Genomic DNA, 23,812 nt, shown 5'->3' with positions numbered 1-23,812 from the left:
ATATATATATATATATATATATATATATATATATATATATATAAGCTTGGTCTCCTCAACAAGACTTCAAATTTCTCAAAGGTCAGCACTGTTTCTCATACTGTTGTATCCCCCACAATAACAAGAATTATATTATTATTTTTCTTTTTAATATGTGTAGATCATCTGACTTCTCAGTCAGTACGCAAGTTCCCTGTATCTCACTTTACATATTCTTTCTCTCCTGCACCCAACACAATGCCTAACACATAGTACTTAATAAATCTTTATTGATGAATTGATGATGAGCACATAGGAGGTTCAGTACATACTTGATGGCTTCTCTTGACTTCTAAGAGTCACACAAGGATGCATTGATATTTCTCATCTTCTGAAATATGCCACAGCTATAAGTGTTGAGGTAAAGAGAAAGAAAGTGGCCTCTTGACTTAAGGAATGTTCTCAGTAATGCCCATCAAGACATGGCAACCTATATCCCATATAAGATGCCTGGCAGGCCTCGTGTAAGAGGTTTTCCCATTAAATAAATTCTCCACTCAAAAGGTTATATTTACACAACTCATTAGGAATCTTTTTTTATGCTTTTGACACTCATTAGACTCATAATCGTCCGATGAAGCTACTCTATAACAAGAGCTAAACATTCCATTCTAGAAGATGAATAATAATTAGCTACTGCTCGGCATTTTGCTCCTTAGCAGGTCTAATTTTAGAGCATAATTAATCCTGCAGAAGTAGCATAAGATAAGTGAAATATTTATGCAGCTGTGTTAATTCATGTATTTACTCCTAGGGAGACATTCAGAATTGGACACAGCTTTCGGAGAAGATTATCTTAAGATGCCCCCTGTACCAACATCATTTCCTTTCCTATGCGCCTGTCTCCAGCTGACTTCCACATGTGGAGCCAAGAAGACATCACCTCCCACCAGGAAACTCCAAACCCCATTTTCTGGCCTACAGGTGGAAAAGCACCTATTTGAACAAAAGCAGTACATTACCCTGCTTCCATGCTCTACAAATACATTGAGCCAAATTGTGGCCTTTCTCAACATTTATGTTCTTCATCTTCCTTCTTTTACATAATGGACTACTGGTTTTGCTTTTTGTTTTGTTTTGTTTTGTTTTGTTTTTTTCTGCTCAACAACCTTAAGGGTTTAGTTGACATCATTCTGAGGACAGTGGACAAAACATGATGGTAGTTATTCAGTTCTGAAGCTACGTATGGAATTTTTTTCACTTGAGGACTTTAGGAATTGGACAGACAACTTCATTCTCACATAACTTGGGTAAAGACCTTTTTTGGAAATGGGATTAAATTATTCTTCTTCATTCTTTTTGGTACACAAGGACTCTGGAAAGTTACACATGTCTCTCTTATCAGCTTCTCAGGGAAATAAGTTTAAGGATTTCAGTGAGATGGGACCTACCAAATGGTCAACCAAGAAGGGTGACTTAGAATTTGATTTGGGGCAGAGGAAATGGGCAATCATTGGATCATGCCCCTAGAAGCTTCTAGACACACTTTGAAGAATCTTTACAAGGCAAGTAACCTATGCTAGCTAGTTAAATACATTATCTAATTTATGGGTTAAGTATTTTTATAATTTCTGCCATGAAAATTTAATGCATGAGCCTGGTATGTAGAGGTGGGAGGAAAAGTTAAAGAAAGAGTTATCCAAGCAGCTGAACTGCAGAGCATAGGATATTTATTTAGACTCTGCTGCTAGCTTGAACTAATGACCATATCAGAGACCTCAGCCATGGAAGGAATCTCCAATGTGATCCAAAGAAGGGGAGCTGGGAGATGCATCCTCAAGCCTTCACTCAAGAGTTCTTGAGAAGGAAGGAGACTTAGAGATTATCTACTTCTCATTTTAGATTATTTACATTTAAACTACCTACTCTCATTCCACAAATGAGGAAACTGAGGTTCAAAAAGGAGAAAATATTTGACTGGCATCTCTATTAAAAAAGGGGAGGGGGCATTGGTTTTTCCCCTCCCCTCATGCACATGCCACTCATACTTCTTTTGAAGTATTATAATCTTAGAGTTGGAAGTTCAATTTAGAGATAATTTAGTCCAATTCTCTCATTTTATAGATGAAAAAGTTGAAGACATAAGAGGTAATGTGGAGCTAGTTCAATTATTCAAGTTCTACTTAGTGGCAGAGACTGGCCTGGAATTTGGATCTCCTCATTTCCAATTCAGAACTCTTTGTACTACACCACCGCACCTTTCGGTTTTTTTGAGAAAAAAAAAAAGATATCCTATCAAGGCCTTCAGAGACTCATTAGGAAGTCAATTAAAAACCACTAAAGAACCCAAAGAAGAATACAACAAAGGAAGGTATAGCCCAGTCCCTACCATCACCAACAAACTGAAGAAGGGCCAGGTCGATCTGCCTCTTCCATGGGGAGCCTTTCTGGAGGGCAATGCCATACCCAGTGGTAGCAAAGATATAGCCACTCCCAATTGTCACCAGTTTGCAGCCTTCATCTCTCCCAGCCTTGTAATTCAGCACTGCAGCATCGTAGATGAAAGCATCCAGCTTCCTGAAATAAAAAGGGAACATGTTGATAACATGAACCACCAGGCTGCCATCTCTGCTCCTTGATGCTGGGTCCCTATTGAGTGTCATCCCAAGTCTTTGATACTGGAGATGATGACTCACAGGCTCTGAATCCCCAAGTCATGAAAGGATCTATTTTTAATGAGAAGATAGAAGCCAGAGTCTTTGCTTTCCAACTTACAAAAGGCAGCTAAATAAAGACAAAAAAGATCCACATATTCAAACTAGTAAATAGCCAAGTCTGCTGGCTTGTTAAATGCATGTCCTTAACAATCAAAATAGCAGTGAATGACTTTCTATTTCAAAAAGTTGAAATGGTAATACATATGCAATTAGATGCAGTAGAATGGGGGGGGAGAGAACTAAAGGAGAGGCATTTAAAAGAGTTAAGGGAAACAAAATCAGAGTCTTCTGATTTCTCAGTCCTTTTTCCACATCAATATCTCCCCCTCTCCTCCTTTTGACAATTAAAAAAAAAACAATAGAGGAAACGTGAATAATGGAAATAGTGGAGAGATAGCAAAGAATACCACATTCTGTCAAAAACAGCTGTAAAGCCATTCTCTTTGGAAAGGCTAAAGCTATGGACTTTTTATTTTTCTGGAAATTCAAAGGGAACTGGGCTCGGAATCAAGGGTAATTGGGGAGTGTATAGGGATACATGACTATAGGTCTCTATCTTAAAGCCCCACAAGTAACATCTTGGCTCAAACTGAGAAAGAGATCATTCCAGACTACAAGTAATCAAGGACAGTATGAAAGCAATTCACAAAAATGGGAAGGAGGAATCATTTATGGTTGGGTGTGACTCTACCATATATAAAATCAGGATCATAGGATCACAGATTTAAAATTGTTATCTAGTTCCATCATTTCATTTTACAGATGAAGAAACTGAGACCCAGAGAGGTTAAGTCCATGGTCACACAAATAGTTGAAGGACCTAGAATCAGATGGGACTGGGACTGCTAAAAGACACAGCAATCTAGGACCAAAGAATGCAGGGGCAAATATTTCTATGTAACTCTAAGTCTATGATCAGAGTAGTAAAAGACAATTCTCTAAAATGCAGAGAAATGTGATTCAGTGGAGAGCACATGGGACTTGGAGTCAGGAGACCTATGTTCTTCTGAAGTCCTGACTGTTGTTTTTTGTCCTTCGTTCTCAAAGAGGACCACAACATCAGGAAGATGATGCTATGACTTGCAAGTGAATTGGATTTAAGTGAGGGAGGGCTGTGCAAGGTCACGAGCCTCACTTTCTCCTCCAGAGCCATCTGGGTCCAGTGGCAAGGTATAGATCAGGATGACTAGAAATGATTTCCCCTGACCCTGTAACTATTAACTAGCTATGTGACCTTAGTCAGACCACGTCACCTCTTATGCCTTCAACTTTTTTTATCTATAAAATGAGAGGATTGAACTAAATTACCTCTAAACTGAACGTCCAAGTCTAACACTATAATACTTCAAAAGAAATGAGTGGCATGTGTATGAGGGGAGGGGAAAAACTAATGCCCCTTTCCCTTTTTTAACAGAGATGCCAGCCAAATATTTGTACTCAGCCTTTCCTCTATGGAGATATTTGTGCCCTGAGGACCATACACCTGACTGATGACTCCCTTCCCAATACCATCATTTCATAGGAGGCCTTAGCTATATTCACGCCATTCCTGGTTCAGCTTTCTGTGCCTATTTTTTTAACCTCACTTTTCCAGTTCCCCTTTTCGTGTTGTTGTTGGTTTTTTTTTTCCTATTAGAACATAAGCTCCTTTAATGTAGAGATTGTTTTATGTCCTCACATTTGTATTATTTATAGTAAGTATTTAATAAATGTTTTATCTGTCTATCTAGGGTCTTAAACCTTTCCCCTGCCTATTAATCTACCCACAATGATGGAATATGGCAGAATGAAAAATAAACTTTTGTAATGAACAAATGAAAATAGATTCTGGTTTAAACTAGCAGTCGAATTTGATGTTTTCAGCACTAACATAGATTTTTGCAAATCAGAACATAGTTCCTTGACAACCCATCTTTTGCTGATATCAGTCAAAGGAAGAGGAAGAATAAGATGTTTTCCTGATAAATATATGAAGATTCAAAAAAGTACCAAGACAGTAAGGCTTAGGAGGCAATTCTAGAAGGAACTGTCATTTCTGGTCCAAAAAATTATAGTCATGCCACAGGATGGGCAAGTCAACAGTAATACTTATATATAAGAGTAGGAATGGCAACCCCAGACTCAACCTTCCCAGCTGGTAACATTGTTCTATATAGATAATATTAGAGATGAACAAGAAGAGTAATTATGGGATATCACAGAGTTATTTACCTAGTTTTCTGAGCCCATCAAATAATAACAAAGTGTCTGTGCCTACAAGTTATGACTGTAAGGGAATGCAATTTATTCATTCAAATGAATGTTGTCCCCTTTAAATAGTTTTTTTGGAAGGCTATGTGTTTATTTAACACTGATCTAAGCATATTTGCAGCTTGACTTTGGGAAAGGGCCTGTTCTGGACATTTAAGAAACATTTAATAACTGTTCACATGACCATAAGCTCATAGAACCATAAATTTAGAGCTTGAAGGGACATCAGCTGTTGTATGATCATCATATCATGGATTTAAAACTGGTAAGGAATTCAGAGGTTGTATTTTATCCCCCCCCGATGTAGGTTAGACTAGTTTTTTTCCTAAAATGGTACTGAGGCATTTCTCAAGACTCAGTTGGCTCAAGAGACTAAGGGTTCAGATTATTTATGCCTTTTCCTCATCACCTAAGTAAAAAGCAACCATAAGGGTCAGGGGATGAGGAAGCAGTGCTCTTAAAAGTTTGTCTGGTAGAGTACAATGGGTAATCAGGCAAAGGAGCTTCATTCAAGTGAAACAACTCAATGTCTTCAATGTCTATACTTCTTCAACATCTTTCTCCTTCTATGACTAAGCAAATCTCATTAACTTAGGAGAGTCTAAATTTGTTCCAATATTGAATTTAAACTATCAGGGGTCTGGTTGGAATCAGGCTCAGACCAGAACATAGGTCATTTAGTATGACACTTTTATTTTACAAACGAAGACAATGAAATTCAAAAAGTTTAAGTGTCCTGCCTGAGGTCACAGATAGGAAGGGTGGGAGTCAAGATTTGAATATAGATCCTCTGACTTTGAATCCAGCACTCTACCATATATAAAATCAGGATCATAGGATCACAGATTTAAGATTGATATCTAGTTCCATCATTTCATTTTACAGATGAAGAAACTGAGACCCAGAGAGGTTAAGTCCATGGTCACACAAATAGTAAGCATAAGATGTATGTTTGAAATCCAGGTCTTCTGAATCCTGAGTCAGGGTTTTTCTCTCTGTTTTCATCCCTCTGATTTTTTTAGATGAAGGAATTGAGGCCTAGAAAACTGAAATGACTTGCTTAAAGTCACATAGGTAATAAATTGCAGTGTATGTATTTGAAACCAAGTTCTTAATAGCCTATAGCTCATTTTTTGAGTGCTGTATGTGGTCTCAAATCTTCATTTATTAAGAGAGACTAAGTTTTAGAAAGAATCAAAATTGTTTGGAATCAAGTCTGGGGAATACGCTGAGGCCAAGTTGGGGAATGTTATGTTAAGTGATTAATGATGCATAGCTGCAGTAGAATGAGACTAACTTTATTGTGTTATCTAATAAACAAATGCTGATGTCAGTTTTCCCCAGAGAAGCATCCAAACTATTCTGAACAATGACAGGGGCATTATAATAAGTGCACTGTTTCCCAAGGTGAAACTCTGAATAAGACAACAACACTTGTTTAGATGTTTTAGATCTGGTGTGTGTATTACAGAAGCAGTGTGATCATATCGCCATTTCACTGCACCCTCATACAGAGCTGGGAAAGTTCATTTAATCTAAACTCTTCGTTTGACTAATGGGGAAACTCAGACCCATAGTAGAGGTGACAATTGACTAATGTCACATAGTAACTTAGCACTATAGCTAGGATGAGAGCCTGAGTCTTCTAATTCCTGCCTTCATGTCCTTTCCACTACAGTGTGCTGCCTCTTCAATTAAGGAACAGAAGACATTCCCAGGATTTTAATATTACCTGGTCTGGGAAAATATACATAGACGACTATGGAAAAGAATTTTGCAAGACAAAGATATGCTTTTATTGTTACTTAATTACTGGGGTTTTCCCCAGTATTCCTGTAGCATAGCTGCAAGAATTACCAAATGTATTAGAGAGGTCACTATGTTCTCCTCCCAGGACTCCTAGCTCAAAACAGAAATCAGAATTGCCCTGTTTACTGCCACTTTCCTGATTTCCTTCAGGTTCCTGAATGCAGGTGAGAAAAAATGATGGAGGGCACAGATTTGTCTTCTACATTTTCAAAGGACATCACAATAAGTGAGCATAGGTTAGTGGGAGAAGAGAAGACAAACCACAGGTTGGTCTATTCTAGACCTGGAGCTTTAACTGAAACAAATGAGTGGTTCATGCATAGGTGCCAAGACTACTCAACAGAACCAAATGCATTACAAAGAGACAGCAAGGTAGAATCAATCTGCCATCCAACAAGCACTTAAAAGCACATACTATGTGACAAGAACTGTGTTTTGTGCTGGGGCTAGAAAGACACAAAAATGAAGAAGAAAAAATCATTCCTGCCCTAAAGGAACTTACAGATCAGTCAGAGGAGACAATATGCACAGCTATACAAAATAGATTCAAGGTGATTTGAAGGAAAAGAGGTGGGAGAGGAATTAGCAGTTGGAGCATTAGAAAAGGCCTCACATAGAAGGTAGAGCTTGAGAGTAGCCTTGAAGGAAACTAGGGATTCTCAAATACAGAGATGAAAAGGAAGAATATTTCAGGCAGAGAGGACAGACATGGTTTGTTGTGCATGAAGAAATCCAAAAGATCAGTTTGGCTGTTCCACAGTGTGCATAGAGGAAAAGAATGTGCAATGACATTGTAAAGGTAGCTTAGGGCCAGACTATGAAAGGTTTTAAATATCAAACAAAGGCGTATTATTATTATTATGTTATTATTTATGTTTTGTACTGGAACTAATACAGAACAAATAGAATTTATTGGGCAAGCTAAGCATCAGGAAACGTGAGAAATTGGCCTCAACTCTTGGGGCCTCATTTTGTTCCTTGGCAAATTGATGGAATTGGTCTAGATGAGGACTTTTTAATTTTTTTGCATTATGAACCCCTTTTGATTTTGGTGAAACCTATGAACCCCTTTTCTCAAAATAATGATTTTCTACCCACATTCATATTCGAGAAAAATACTAAAGTTTAGTTAGAGATCAGTGACAATAGAGATTTCACTTTTTTCTCATCCAAGTTCAGAGATTCACTAAAATCTATCCACTGGCTCCTTAGGTATTTGTGGCTCCAAGTTAAGGACTCTATTCTCGATGATCACTAAAATTTCTCCCAGGTCTAACATTCTGTACTTTTCCTTTGTATATGCATCTCTCAGCCTCTGTCTAAGGAGGAACAACTGAATAAGAAGAGTTGTTGGTTATTTTTCTGAGACTTCAGTAAGATTGAAATATGGGAAAGGCCAGTCCAGTCCCTTTCTGACGGTTAACCTGCACTCCTTCCTTGAGGACTTACTTTATTTCATGATCCTAAGTAATCTGTAAAATAATTCTCCCTATACATGTTCTCTCCTCTTTAGTCATCACAACTTCCCCTGTTTCTTGATGAATTAAATTTACTCCTCAATCTTTGTACATCCCAATTTTCCAATTCAATTCAATTCATTGAGTATTCATTAAATATTTTCTATAAACATCACCTTGTACAGGCTCTGGGGACAGAAAGACAATATGAAAAACTGTCCCTACCCTCAGGGAGTTTACATTCTACTGGAGAGATAACAGCATTTATTTATCCACATAAACAAACACAGCATTCCTTCAGCAGACTTTTAGGCTTATATTGCAATTCTGCCAGAGGAGAGAGAAGCAACATGCCATTGGAAGACCAGTTTGGGGGCTTTAAGCAGTGATTGCCTGTGACACAAAGATGTATTAGGCTGTGACTCTGTAATTGGCAAGAATGAGTTTTGGAACAACAAGAAGATTAAATGTAGGCACTAGAGGAAAGAGCCACTTTGAACTAATGCACAGTCAATCACAGCTAGGAGAACTTGCTAATCGAGGCCCCCTGGTTATCTTTCTTTGCCTAGACTCGTTTTCTCCTACTATTAGGAAGGAGACTATTCCTGTCCGAGCTTTTATTACTCCGTCTGCACTTCACATGAGGTCATCAGCCTGAGCTCAGCTCAGCTGTCACAGCCTGACTGGATTCACCCACCAGTGCAGGTGAGGCCTAATTTCACAGCCGGAGAAACTCAAGATCCTGACAATGATCTTGTCACAAACTTGGCCTAGGGTCATTGGTTCCCAATTTTCTCTCTGCTTCCATTTTTACAAAGGGCTTCTTCTCCCCTTCCCACCCCATCCAGAAAAAAAACAAAAAACAAAAACTTTCTAAATAATCTCTGTTACATGAAATGACTTTTTGATTTCCAGAACAAAACTAGAGATCAGATCCCCAGGTTTGATGGAGGACATATCAACTAGCAAACAAATGTTGTGTTTCTTTGAGGGTGGGAAATACACATATGTAAGCAAGACTTCTGATTTCTTTCTCCCTGTCACTACTCATTCTCAGAGAAATCACACGATTTATCAGACCATAAGCTTAGAGGTGGAAGGAGCTTTAGGAGTTATCCAGTCCAACCCTCTCTCCCCATTTAACACATAGGAAACTGAGACCCAGACAACTCAAGTGATTTTCCAAGGGTTCCAGAAGTGGCAGAGCTGGGATTTGAACCTAGGTCCACTAATTCCTAAATCCAACACACTCTCCACTCTTTTATGATGCTTCCTGAATGATTCAGAATAAGAAGAAAATGTCTCTTCTCCCAAAACTTCCCTAGAGACAAGTATGGGGCAGAATGTTACCTTCTAATTAGTAATCATTGCCATAACTATTGGGGGTAGGAGGACAGGGAAGTAGGACCTGACTATCCTCTTTGTTTTAGTCAGTCTGGCTTTCTTGTACTAGTATAGTAATGGCACAAATGCATGCACAGGATCATAGATTTAGAGCTGGAAAGAAATTCAGAAGAAATGTATTCTAACGCTCTCATTATAGAGATGAGGAAAATGCGTCTTGGAAAGGTAAAGTAATTTGTTCAAGAACACAAATGTTTTATTTATCTACCTATGTATTTATTGATAGCTGGCATTTATATAGTACTTCAAGGTTTACAAAGCACTTCATAAACAGTCTCTCATTTGTTCCTTATAACTCTCTTGTGAGGCAGGTGTTATCATTATCCCCATTTTACAGATGAGGAAAGTGAAGTCTAGAGAGGTTATGTGGTTTTGTCTAAGGTCAGACAGGTCAAAAGTGACAAAGCTATGCTTTGAACTCAGATGCTTGAGACTCCAGGTCCAACAGCTGATCTCAGTTAGTCAACGTCCAAAATAGAGCACATTATCTACTGTGTCATGCGTTGGCACTGGCATTCAAACACAGGACTTCAGATTAAGAATCCAGGACTCTTTCTGCTAAATGAGGCTTTCTCTCCTTCCAAGTCTTAAGAGCTTCCAAATAGGAAGGCTTCCTGCCCAAAGACCCAACATCACATGGTGATGTTTGGTACAGCTTGGGTGATCAGTTACTACACATTACCTGCTCGTAATTTTCTTTTCCACTCATCATGTTCTTATGCATGTTTTAGTTCTCTCTCTAGGGGTCTCAGTGTATTTAAAGGCTAATTATATAGTTAAAGTTAATTATTCTTTCATTAACATTCAAGAAACCTTCAACAAGGAACCTTCCTTTACACTGACTTGTTCTGATGAGTTAATAAAATCAGAGTCCTGTTTGTGTGTGTATGCTTGTGACTCTATTTAAACCATTTTAGAAAAATGAACAAAACAGCTCTTTGATAATTGCTGAATGCATTTTTTTTAGCCTGTCAAAACTACTTTGGGAAAAGGAGCCCGGAAATGTCAGGAATATAGCCATCATAATGCAGGTGACCCTATCAAGCTTTCACCATCAGCAAACAGAACAAATGATATTAATGTAAATCTATGTGAAGTATGAGTCTGGGGACTTCATTACTGGAAATATGTACTATAACCCCCCCCCCCCCAAAGGATAAAAATACTTGACAGCCCTTGGTGTTGGAGAAGGCCATGATAAAGTTATTAAGGCAGAGTGGACTGAGCATTGACTCTACAGTTAAAGGACCTGGTTTCAGATTTTGCTTTTGCCTGTTACCACTTGTGTGACCTTAAGCACATCCCTCAAGGAAGGAAAGTGGAGGGAGGAAACAAGCATTTATTAAATACCCCCTATGTGCTGGGCACTGTGCTAAGAGCTTAACAAAGCTCCTTGGGCCTTCAGTTCCTCATTTCTAAAATGAAGGGCTTGGACCATAAATGAAGGGCTGGACCATTCCAGTTCTACATTGGTACCCCTGTGATCCTTTTGCAGGGAAAGATTTAGATCAGATTCAAGTGGCCTGAAAGGGAGAAATTCAGGCCTTACTGGTTCTAAATATATAACTAGGAAAAAATTTATTCAAAGAGAGATTTTAAAACAATACATCAATATGTAACATGATATAGGTAAATGCAATGATGGATAGAGTACCAGACTTGGATTAAGGAAAACCTGGGTTCAAATCTAGCCTATCACACATATAAGTTATGTAACAATAGACAAGAAGCTTAACCTTTCAGTGTCCCCAGGCAACTCTCTACTAGGAGTAAAGGCTGCAGGAAAAAAAATGGTGATGTGCATTTGTAGAGGGAATTTCTATATCAGTACAATCATATGTCTGGAATTCCAAAAAAAAAAAAAATTGATACCAAGAGGAATCATAGAATTTTAAAACCTGAAGGAACATTAAAGATCACCTATTCTAGTTCTCCCATCATATATATATATATATATATATATATATATAAACTGAGACCAACAATTTATAGCAGCTTGGCCAAAGTCATATAGCTAGTCAGTGCCATAGCAGTGTCTGGGTCTGATGACCTTCAAGACAATGTCTAATGTTCTTTCTCCTGCACTACTAATGATATAGGAAAAGTATTGATACAAATCTGAGGTATGGGTCAATAAAGACTGTACACACCTTGAGTGTAAAAAATCAGATCTAACTGCTACTTGAGATCAATAATGATGACCACGATAATAATAGTGTTTATAAAATGTTTTCGAGTTTTTAAAGGCCTTTACATGTATTATTTCATTTGATTCTCATAAAACCCTGTAAGGTAAATGTTATTAGTACCTTCATTTTATAGATAAGGGAACTGAGGTCAAAATAAGTTAAGTGACTTGCCCAAGGTCATACAACTAATAACTGTCTGAGGCAGGTCTTCCTAACTCCTAGGTTAGAAACCATATCCACTATGCCACATAGTTGCATCTAAAAGCTGATGATGATGAATATAATGTGGTGTTCTATCCACTGTGGAACTAGCTGCCTCTATCAATCAATCACTTAATCAACAACCATTATTAGATACTTGCTGTGTGCCAGACATTTTTCCATGCAGTGAGATGCAAATATAAGAGATGAAATATTCCATGCTCACAAGGAACATGCATTCTAGTGAGGAAGACAGTTAGGAGATAGATAGGTATATGTGGGATGAATATAAAAAGAAGAAATATGAAATAGTTGGATACAAAAGAGTTTGGGAGGGAGGGCACTCACAGTTGAAGGGATCAGAAAAGGCTTATAGTAATAAGTAGTTTTTAAGGTGTATCTTGAGGGAAGAGAGGGCTTCTAGGAGGCAAGGGTGCTGAGGGAGAGCATTCCAGGGATGGGGTGCAAAACCACAGATTTGGGAGATAAATTGTGAAGTATGATGAACAGAGAGGTCAGTTTGGTTGGTTTGAGGAACACAGGAAGGGGAGTAATGTATAATAAGGCTGAAAAGGTAGGTTGGGCCAAGGTTGTGAAGAGCTTTAAAAGTTAAAAGGAAGAGTTGACATTTTATCTTAGAGGCGATAGGGAGCCACTGGAGTTGATTTAGTGGGGGAGTGACATAATAAAGTCTGTATTTAAGGAAAATTAATTTAACAACAATGCGAAGGATGGAACGAAGGTAAGAAAGATGAAGCATGAAGGCCACTTAAGTAGCTGTTGTAGTAATCTAGGCAAGATGAGAAGACATCCTGAACTAAGGTTTACAAACCTGTGTTTTTGGGGATAACAGGCAAGATGACTAAAATATGATGAACATACAAACAGCAAAATTTGACAACTAATTAGCTATGTGGGGTGAGGAAGAATGAGGAGTTCAGAATAATACCATGGTTAAATACCTGAGAGATTATAAGAATGGTGATGCCTTCCATAGAAATAGGGAGATTTGTAAGAGGGACAGGTCTGTGGAGAAAAGTAACAAATTCTTGTTTTGGTCATGTTGAGTTTGCAATGTATAAGAGACATTAACTATGCTTATTGTCTAATAGGCAATTGGTTATGTAGGACTGAAACTTAGGGAGTTTCTGCAGAGAATACCCATATGCAGACATATGGGTATTCTCATAATATAAGTGATACATAGTGAATGATAATAGGTCATGATGATGATGATGACGATGATGATGATGATGATGATGATGATGATGAATATTGACATGACTGGTCCCATAACAAGTCTGAATAGATAAAGGGAAAGCAAAGGAATTGTGCTATATCTGAGGGTGGAAAGATACTTCAAAGCAGAATGAAAAATCCAAATCAAGATGGTTAGCAAATAAGAAGAAAAAAAACAGAACCAATAATGGCACTGCAGTTCAACTAAAAGTTCTTTATTGTTAGTTCTATTGAAGATGATGGGGTAGATCAAAGATAGAATAAAACTGTGCTCATGGTGGGTGGAATGATGATAACAGATAATGGATAGAATTTGGATGACTTAAAACTTATTTAGCTTTTTGCTTCACTGTCAATGATTAGAAATGACAGAATAAGAAAGACTACTAGGAAAATGAAGCACAAGATAAGTAGGGAAATATTGAGAAATCCCTTAAATACTTGATGGATTCAAGTCATCAAGAACATCAAGAACAGTACTGGGGGAAAAAAAACCTGGTAGGTATCATTGCTGAGCTATTATTAGTGATTTTTTAAGGATTGGGGTGAATTGCAGAGGAATCACAGAACTGAAGAAAGGTAAACATTATTATAATTTTTGAAAAATGAAGAAAGTACAATATACCAAACATAGGCCACTGAGTTTGACTTTTTTCTGGCAAAATTTCTAGAATTTACTATTGAAAGACTAATCAGTAGTCATCTAGAACAGAGGTTAGCAAACTATAGTAGTCCAACAGAATTTGGTCTGTAACCTGTTTTTGTATGGACCTAAGAATGGTTTTTGCATCAAAATGATAAAAAATTTGCTTACAAAATGTAAAAACAGTTCTTAGCCCAGGCACAAAAAAGGAAGTGGGCTGGATTTAGCCCATGGCTCATAGTTTGCTGACCCCTGATGTAGAAAATGAAATTGAGATCACAGAAAGCCAGTTTGGTTTCATCAATACTCATGCCAAACTAATCTATTTTTATAGTGTTAGAAGAGAATCAGGAAAGTGCTATAGTTATAATTTGCCTAAAGGTCAATAAACCAGTTTTTAAAGTCTCATATCTTTATTGACAAGATGGAGAAGTGTGGTGTACATAACAGTACAGTTGGAAAGATTTATAAAAGGTTTAATAGCAAGACTCATATAATAGTCATTAATAGTTTGCTATTAACATGGAATAAATCTATAAGCATTTATTAAGGGTACTTATTATGTGCCAAATACAGTGCTAAATGTTGGGAGTACAAAGAAAAGGCAAAAACAGTCCCTGCCCTTAGAGGGCTTACATTCAAATGGGAGAGACAAATGTACATATACAAGTATATTTCATACAAGGTACCTGCAGAATAGATGGTTGATATGAAGAGGAATTTTGATGGTCTCCTCCAGGTTGTTTCATTGATCTTGTTCTGTTCAACATTTTTAAGGTCAATTTTTTTTTTACCAATAACTTAAAGACATAAATGGTATGTTTATCAAATTTTCAGATGGCCCCAGTTGGTAGGAATAGTTAATATGCTGAACAGTTAAGTTCTAGAAAAATCTAGCCAGGCTAGAGCACTGGTCTAAGTCTAGTAATATGAAATTTTATGGGGATAACTAACAAGTCATATAAAGGGGTTCCAATGATCAATTTTGAGAGAACAAGATGGGAGAGCCATTTCCCAAGTGTGTATCAGAAAAGATCTGAGGGGATTTAGTGGACTATGAATTCAATATGATTCAGCAGTGTGACAATCCTCCCCCTCCCCCACCTCCTAAAAAAACAATGTATTATTTGGCTACATTAGGAGAGGTTACTGTCCATAGGTAGGTAAGAAGTTGTGTTCTTCCTAAGTTCTGCCCCATCTGGAATGTTCTGTCTGTCCTTCAAGGAAAGGAATGAACGAGTAGGAAAGCATCCATAGGAAAACAAGCAGGATGGAGAAGGACTTTGGTAACATGCTAAATATTTGCTGAAGGAGCTGGGAATGTTTAGCCTGGTGAAGACATGATAATTGTCTTCAAAATCTTGAAAGGCTGATGTGTGGAAGAAGGATTATGATTCAATTTGTCTTAGAATGAAGATCTAGAAGCAAGGGGTGAAAGTTTCAGAGACACCAATTTCAGTTCTTTTATTCTATTTTTGTTTTCATCTGAACCCGTGCTTTTATTGATATATGGAGAACTTTCTTGTGGTATCTTGATAAGGTCTGGGCTTTAAAGTTAGGAAGACCTAGATTCAAGTCCAGCTTCTGATATGTGTTAGCTGTGTGACCATAGGCAAGTCATTTAACTTCTCAGTGGTCCAGGAAACTCTGTAAATCTGTAAATTACAGATGCATTACCCATCTGGACTGGTGAAGAATTAGGTCAAAATTAAGAAAAAATTTCCTCACCAAGTTATATCCAAAAGTAGAGTGGATATCCTCAGAAGGTAGTGAGTTTCTCCTTGTTAGAGATCTAACAAATATAATACGTAAGCTCTGTGAAGGCAAGGACTGTTCATTTTTGTCCATTAATTAGGAAAGGGTTTGAACATAGTATGTACCTATTTCATGCTTGTTGAAAAGGATTGAGTTAAAAGTCAGGATAGCCACTTGTCAGGCATGTTTTAGAGGAGATTCTTGGTCATGTATGTCTTAAAATAGATGAACTCAAATCACTTCCAACTCTGAGGATTCCTGATTCTTTGAGATAATTGAAAGCCTGTCAGTACTTCATTAATGACAATATGAAAGATAAGTATATCTTTCATTTATATAGCTTTTCCCCCCCCAAAAAAGTTTTACATCTACTATCTCCTTTGATCCACTCAGCAATGGTATACAATAGGTAAAGCAGAGATTATTACCCTCTTATTACATATAGAGAAACTGAAGCTCAGAGCAGTACAGCACATAATGAAGACTAGAAATCAGGTCTTCTCAATACTATTTTGTTGTTCTTTCTATCACATCAAGTTGTCTCTTCTGAATAAATCCTAAGATTGAAGAGCAACAGTGGTGGATACCTTAAGTCTTTTGTGGGGAACAATGGAACACATTAAATTATTTCGTCAAACATGGAAAGACTAATCCATCCATGCATCCACTCCTCTATTCCTTCCCCAGTTCTCATAAAAATGACTTCTTGTTAGCCCTGACAACCAGAGAGCTGAGGAGGAAATAATATGGATACAGAACAAAATATGTACAGACAAGTGAGTAATTTATACAATGATCAGCATAATGTAAAGGAAAATAATGCTAAAAGTCTTTTGAACTCTGATCAGTGCAGTAACCAATCATGACTTCAAAGGTCTGATGGTGGCCTAGGGATGTACAGTGGGACATACTTTTTCAGGCATGGACTATGTGATAATTTGTTCTACTTTATGGTATTTACAATACTTGTTAAAAATAAAGATTCTGGAGGGTTAGTATGAAGAAATAGTGATATATGCATATATGTATGTATATACACACATGTATACATGCATGTTTGTATGTGTGCATATATGTCTGTATATGTATATATTATATATGCCCATTTTAAAGAGTATCAATAACATTATTAAAATAGTAGCTAAGGTCAGAAAATGAAGTTGTTAAGATCGGAAATCAAAGTACCCTGGCACCTCTCATTCTATATTTCCATAGGTAAGGGAAAATGACAAATTTTAAGTGAGGGAAGAGAAGTCTGTTTGAAACTAAGGTTGACATTCATCCCCACATGTAAATAGAGCTGCACACACCAACTCAGTCAAGTCCCTTGATGGTCTATCGTGGCAAATATTCAGGGCCAAGAGTTCTTTCTTCTCAGACATTAAGAGAAATGCCTGCTCCCAATTAAGCAAGAAATTGACAAGAGAAACCTTTGAGCCTAGCCATTCAATATCATGAAAAATTCAGCATCTGGATCAATGGAAATTCATTTATAACTTTTATATGATAGAGAATGCTCTTAGGTGAGCTTTTTCAAAGCTGAGCCATGGGCTATAGAGAAGAGCTCTTTTACTGGACCTCCCCTAGGAGAATCAGTCACAATGTGCTGTCCCTGCCTTCCTTTATCAGGATGAGTAGACACATAATCACCCTAAGGGCTCCTGTTCCCTTACCAATTTCCCCTAATATGAACTCTTCACAATGTACTGTGGCCTTGATCCCAAAATCAGGAAAACATGTTTTTCTACAGATCTGAGTTTTTTAGCATCTCATTAGAGCAGAGGTTCTTAATCTGGGGTCTATGAACTTTAATTTTTTTTATCATTTTGTTTCAATATAATTGGTTTTCTTTATAGTCTTATATAGTTTGGTCTATGCATTTAAAAACTTAATCCTGCAGCAGCTAGGTGGCAAAGTGAATACAGCACCAGCCCTGGGGTCAGGAGGACCTAAGTTCGTATCTGGCCTCAGACACACAATACTTACTAGCTGTGTGACCCTAGGCAAGTCACTTAACCCCAAGTGTCAAACAAAACAAAACAAAACAAAACAAAACAAAACCCTTTATCCTAAGAAGTCCATAGTCTTCACCACATTGTCAAAGGGATCCATGATACAAATGGTTAAGAATTCCTTCATTAAAATGACAAATATTGAAATTTTTAATCTTATAGGCTTGAGAAGATCTAACTCTTTGTATAAAACATCTTTATATTTCCTTGAATCTTTACTGGGGAAGGACCAAGCCTTCTTCTTTGAAGTGGGAGTGATTTAATTCAATTTGATTTGCATTGTGTGAATATCTTTCAACACCCAGGCAATTTTATCCCTAGTGGTTTCCTCTGGAAGTGATATTATCTCATTTAGAATACTAGAGTGACGGTGTCATCTAGCCCTGCCAACAACCTCGGCAACTGAAAATGAACTGTTTCAAATCTGATAACAGGTGATTGATATATTAAATCCATGCTTCAGATGTCCCTTTCAGGGATCCTGAACTGTAAGCAGCAAAACTTCAGTAGAGACTAGATATTTCTTGGTTCCCCCTTCCTCCTTGTTTTCTCATACATGTAAAATCACAGGGTGACCTTCACTTAAGGAAGGCAATGCAAAATGCTGAGGTAATAGAACAGCTTACTGTGAATCATATTTTTGACCTGGAAGAGACCTTAGAAGTCATCTAACCCAGCCCCTTTATTTTTAAGATGAGATAGTCAAGGCCCAGAAAAGTCAAATGACTTGTCCAGGGTCACTAGGTCAATAAAAGCAAAACCAAGATTCAAACTCATGTCCTTTGACTCTTAATCCAGCTGTATCCTATATAATACTAAAATTCTGCAGATAGAAGACATACTGGAGCATCAATTTGTTACCTTCTCTGTGTCACAAATCTCTTTGGAACTTTAGTAAAACCCATAGATCCCTTGTCAGAATATTTTCAAACGCATAAAATACACATAGGATTACAAAGAAAACCAAAATATGTCATCAAAATAGATATTTTTAAAAATAAATTCATAGAGCTCAGGTTAAATACATCTTACTTTATAAACTTAAGCTTATAGACTTAGAGCCAAAAGGGACCTCTAGGTCATCATGTCTAACCCTGTCATTTTTCTAAATGAAGAAATTTAGGCCCAAATAGGATAAGCTACTTGTCTCAGGTCATTCAGGTAGCAAGTGGAAGAAAGCTATGTTTCAAACTCAAGTCTTCTGACTTAGGCACTCTCTCCACTGAAGATTATCAAGTACAACATTGCGTTTTACAAAGAAGTGGGATCTGTCCAAGGTCACACTGATAGTAGTAGTACAGCCAAGACTGGAAGTCAAATCTCCAGACTCCTCAACTAAGGCTCAAATAGTCACAGTCTTTCGTTTCTGCCTACCTGAGAGCATATAGTCAATCCTGAGGACTACTAGATATCCTAGATGAGATGCTTATGGTAAAAGAACAGTACCTATCTCTGGCTCAAGATGCTCTCACACCAATTCCACCTCTTACACAGGAATAAAGTATCATTTCATCATTTTCTTCCTATCTAGAGGTCATATACATATACACACATACATATAACTATCCGTCCACCCTTTCTTTCTTTCTTTCTTTCTTTCTTTCTTTCTTTCTTTCTTTCTTTTTCTTTCTTTCTTTCTTTCTTTCTCTCTTTCTTTTTTCTTCCTTTCTATCTATCTATCTGGCAATGGGTATAACTGAACCTGACAGTAGGAGACTTGAGTTCAAATCAGACATTTACTAATTGTGTAATCCCTGAAGAAGTCACAACCTCTGCCTGCCTCAGTTTCCTCATCTATACAATGGGGATAATAATAGCAACTACTCCCCAGGGTTGTTGTGAGAATAAAATGAGCTATTTCTAAAGCACTTTGCAAATCTTAAAGCTATTTAACTGTAAAATGAAATTAACATAAAAAGGAAATATTATGATGCATCTTAAAAATGTTGGGATACTTGAGCTCCTTGAATTTGAGTATATAGGTCAGGCAACAAATGCTGTATTTACAACTCAGCCTGTCTGCAAAAGAGATACTTGGAGGGCACTATTTCCCATGCTTTGACATTGGTGAATCTTAAATCTATTTCTACCTATTTTCTTTTCAGTTCTGTCATCTGGAGCTTGGAGTCAATTGCCAATATTTATTCATGTATGCCTCACTTTAAGCAATAAGCTCATTCTTGAAAACTTATCTGTGAATTGATTTTGGAACATCAAGCCTTATTTTCACATCAATTTATGTTGTAATTTAGGAAAGGTTTTACTTTTATTTCTGATTGATTTTCAATTGACATTTGAATCCCTTCCAATGTCAGTTTCAAACCTCTGCACCTAGGTACTTATGCAAGTGGTTACAAATCCATAACAAGTGTCTAGATGCCCTATAAACAATCACTTAGCTGTGCCACAAAGAACACTACTATTCCTTAAAAAAATGGCTTGTACTTAGTAGATGCTTAATAAATATTCACTGGTTATTAAGTAGTTCCTTTCCCTAATATTTTTTTTATAAAATGAAGACACTGGATGACAGAATCAAGATTCAAAAGCATCTTGACACATGAGAAAACTGGGATAAATCTAACTTAATAGGGATAAATATAGTCTTATTTCTAATTAAAAAAATAAATAAAAGACAGGGCAGGGGAAGGCATGTATGACTTGAGTGTAGTTCAGGTGAAAAAGATATGTCAATTTTAATCAATGGAGAGCTCAAGATCAGTCCACTGTGATATTACAAACAAGGAAGCCAAAGATATTTTAGGCTACATTCAAAGGGACCCAATAGATGCTAGGAATGAGACAATCATAGTTCTGTCACACTACTCTTTTGTCAGACTCCTTCTGGGACATTTATTATGTTCACTTCTGGGTACCATATTTTAGGAAGGTTATGGCCCTCAATTCCATTCTTTCTCATCTTGCCTAGGAGTTTTCTTCTTCAATTATCTTCTATCTCTTTCTAACCTTCAACATATTTTTCCACTTTTCTCCTTCCCTGCTTCCCACAAACACATCCAGATATCTTCTACTATAAATAAAAACTCTTTACCTTAACTTGCCCTTAAGTTACTATGACCACCAAACTAGAAAAAAAAAAGTGGTTTGTGTTCATTGCCTCCAGTTCCTCACATCCCACTCTTTATTCCATTGCAATCTGGCTTCCAACACCACCACTTGACTAAAACTGCTCTCTCCAAGGCTGTAATCATTCACTTAACATGTAAGTTCACTGACCTTTTCTCAGTATTCACCCTTATTGAGCTTTCTGCTGCATTTGACACTGTTAACCTCTGTTATCTTCTAGATGCTATCTCATCCTGATTGCTCATGGTATCCTCTCTCCAGGTTCTTCTTCTACACATCTGATTCTCTGCCCCACTGCCTTATCAGGCTTTTTTCTGTATCATCATTTATCTCCCACCTGCTATAATATGCACTATAATCCAGGCCCTCTTCTCTTTTCTTTATACTAGTGGTTTTCAAACTTCTATTTTTTTATTGCTCACACAGCATTATTTTTTTTTTTTGCCATAAAGAATCACAACGCACAGAATGTTTTAAATTGGTAACCCTACAAGAAAGTTGGGAGACTCACATATATGCATGTAATTGTGAGTGTAATTTTTTATTCAATTCACCTAGAAAATGATAGTCCTTGACTGTACTGGGACACTTTTTGAGAACCGTTATTTCTCTCTCTCTCTCTCTCTCTCTCACTCACACACACACACACATCTCTTTATTTTCTCCTTTGTCTTTGTCTTTCTGTTTTTGTCTTTCTTTGTCTCTATATCTTGTCTCTTTTGTTTTATCTCTGTTCCTCTGTCTCTGTCTCTGTCTCCCTCTCCATCTCTTTCTCTTTGTCCCTCTCTACCTATCTCTTGGTCTTTGTGTGTGTCTGTCTGTATGTATCTGTCTCTCTGTATCTCTCTGTGCATCTTTCTCTGTCTCTGCATCTCTTTCTATCTCTGTCTCTTTCTCACCAGTACATCCCTGGTTCCAGATGACTGAAATAAAAGCAAAGGGGTAGAAGGCATAAAGAAGAAAGTTTAGATTCAATTTAAAGGGAAAATCCTAACAATGAGGCCTACCCAAAAGTAGATGATGATGATGGTGATGATGATGATGATGATGATGATGTGGTAGTGGTAGTGGTGGTGGTAGCAGTGATAACGGTTATGTTTACTTCAGAGGTTGCAAGTTACCCTTTGCTGGATTTCTTTAAGCTTTTGGCATATTTGTATTTTAATAAACAGAGGATAGAAATAGTGTATGGTTACAAAGTTTAAAAAAAAATCAAGATTTCCCTGTTTTGTGACCCTGATTTGCTAATGACTCCAGCAGATGACTGGAGACATTGCCATTCTTTCTGAGAGCATGGGATTGTGGGTGGAGTAGGGAGGGTGCATTGCTTGAGTCTCCCCACTCTAAAAGTATTTTAAATCAATGCCTGCTGAGTTTGAGTGGATAATGATTAGGAAATCTGAAGTGTGACACTTCAGGAACAGATGGTAGATGTCCTCCATTTTACTCCCCCAACTTCCTAAAGAGCCTTTGAACCAATCATGTGGTATGTTATAGCCATCTGGAAACACTGCCCATTGTGCTTAATACATGCCCTGTTTCTAAGAAGTGTCTGGTGAAAAAAAAAGATTGAAGATATTTATGAGGCTCAATTGGAAATAACACGTAGAGATTAAGTAGGAAATGACAACCAGAAAGTGAGGAGAGGTTCAGAAGAAGGTCTTTGGGGGCGTGGGATGGATAAGCAGACCCATCATCAATACAAATTGTTCTACATTATGAGAATTAGTGGATCAACTTCTGGCTTCCTTCAAGATGCAACTCAAATGCTACCTCCTGCAGGAAGCCTTTCCATGCTCCACCAGCTACTAGGATCTTCTCTAAGGTTATCTTCTGTCTATCCTCTATGAATCTTTTATGTGCTTATTTATTTACATGCTGTTCCCCCATTAGTAAGTATCTTGAGGGCAATTTTGTCTTTCTTTTGAATCTTCAGTGCTTATGAGAGTTACAGATAAGATCACTATCACCATCACCACACCACCATATTATTATCATAATCTGTATTACCATTGCCAGTATTTATATAACACTTTGAGGATGATAAAGTACTCTACATGTTATCTCATTTGATTTGTCACAATAACCCTATAGTGTAGCTGCTGTTATTACCCTCATTTTACAAATGAGGAAACTGAGGCTGAGAAAAGTTAAGTGACTTGCCCTGGGTCACACAACTAACAAGTACATAAGTCAGGATTTGACCTTAAGTCTCCCTGATTCCACATCCAGCACTTTATCCACTATACCACCTAGCTGTCTCACTCATAGAAAATGTTAAACGAATGTTTATTGATTGATTGATCTTACAATTGTCCTCCTTTAAGTCCTGAGGGATAGTTGGATTTTTTTCCCAAATCTGAAATGAGTTTTTATAGATGTCTTTTTTTACAGGTTTAGTTTTCACAGCAAAATTCTGTGCTCCTGAAGCTTGAATATTTGGACTTACAGAAAGAGGTCACTGTTCAAAATGTGGGGAACGTAAGTAACTATGTCATCTGTCAAGGCCAGCAAAAAATGGATGTTGTCATTCTATGTTAGGACAGCTAGGTAGTGCTGTGGATAGTGTGCTGAGGTTCAAATCTGACCTCAGACACTTACTAGTTGTGTGACCCTGGGCAAGTCACTTAACCCTATTTGCTTCAGTTTCCTTGTGTGTAAAATGAGCTGGAGAAGGAAATGGCAAACCACTCCAGGATCTTTGCCAATAAAACCTCAAATAGGATCATGAAGAGTTGCACATGACTGAAAAATGGCTAAACTAGAACAATCAATGTTATTTCCACAAAACTATTTGTACCCCTTATTGCTAGAGATGGGTTCCATTAGTTTATCCTCCTTACTTTGCTCTGTCATGAAGAGGCTTTAAATAAAGCCATGCAGAGAGTGACCTCTTTACTATATACAGCAAGCAGAGGCATTCGGGGTCTCCAACACAACAGATAAACTATAGAGAAATAAGGCTCTGGATGTTTGGGGTTTTTTTTTTTTTGTATGTTTGTTTTTTGGAGAGGGAGAGTTGATATTGGCATGTTTAATGCTGACAAGAGACACATTTTCACCCAAGCCA

General features: G+C 37.4%; 1 protein-coding gene across 1 annotated transcript in view; it reads right to left on the bottom strand.

Annotated features, from left to right (window-relative positions):
• Positions 1-23,812, bottom strand: part of GRIN2A (glutamate ionotropic receptor NMDA type subunit 2A) — a 466,205-nt gene that overhangs the window by 36,197 nt on the left and 406,196 nt on the right. Inside the window, exon 10 of the mRNA XM_027839475.1 lies at positions 2,369-2,556. Coding sequence (XP_027695276.1) covers positions 2,369-2,556 — 188 coding nt within the window. The remainder of the gene's footprint in view (positions 1-2,368; positions 2,557-23,812) is intronic.

The sequence above is a fragment of the Vombatus ursinus genome, unplaced genomic scaffold, assembly GCF_900497805.2.
Source record: "Vombatus ursinus unplaced genomic scaffold, bare-nosed wombat genome assembly UNPS02014832.1, whole genome shotgun sequence".
In the NCBI taxonomy this organism is placed as follows: domain Eukaryota; kingdom Metazoa; phylum Chordata; class Mammalia; order Diprotodontia; family Vombatidae; genus Vombatus; species Vombatus ursinus.
This window is presented reverse-complemented; position numbering and strand designations above follow the sequence as displayed.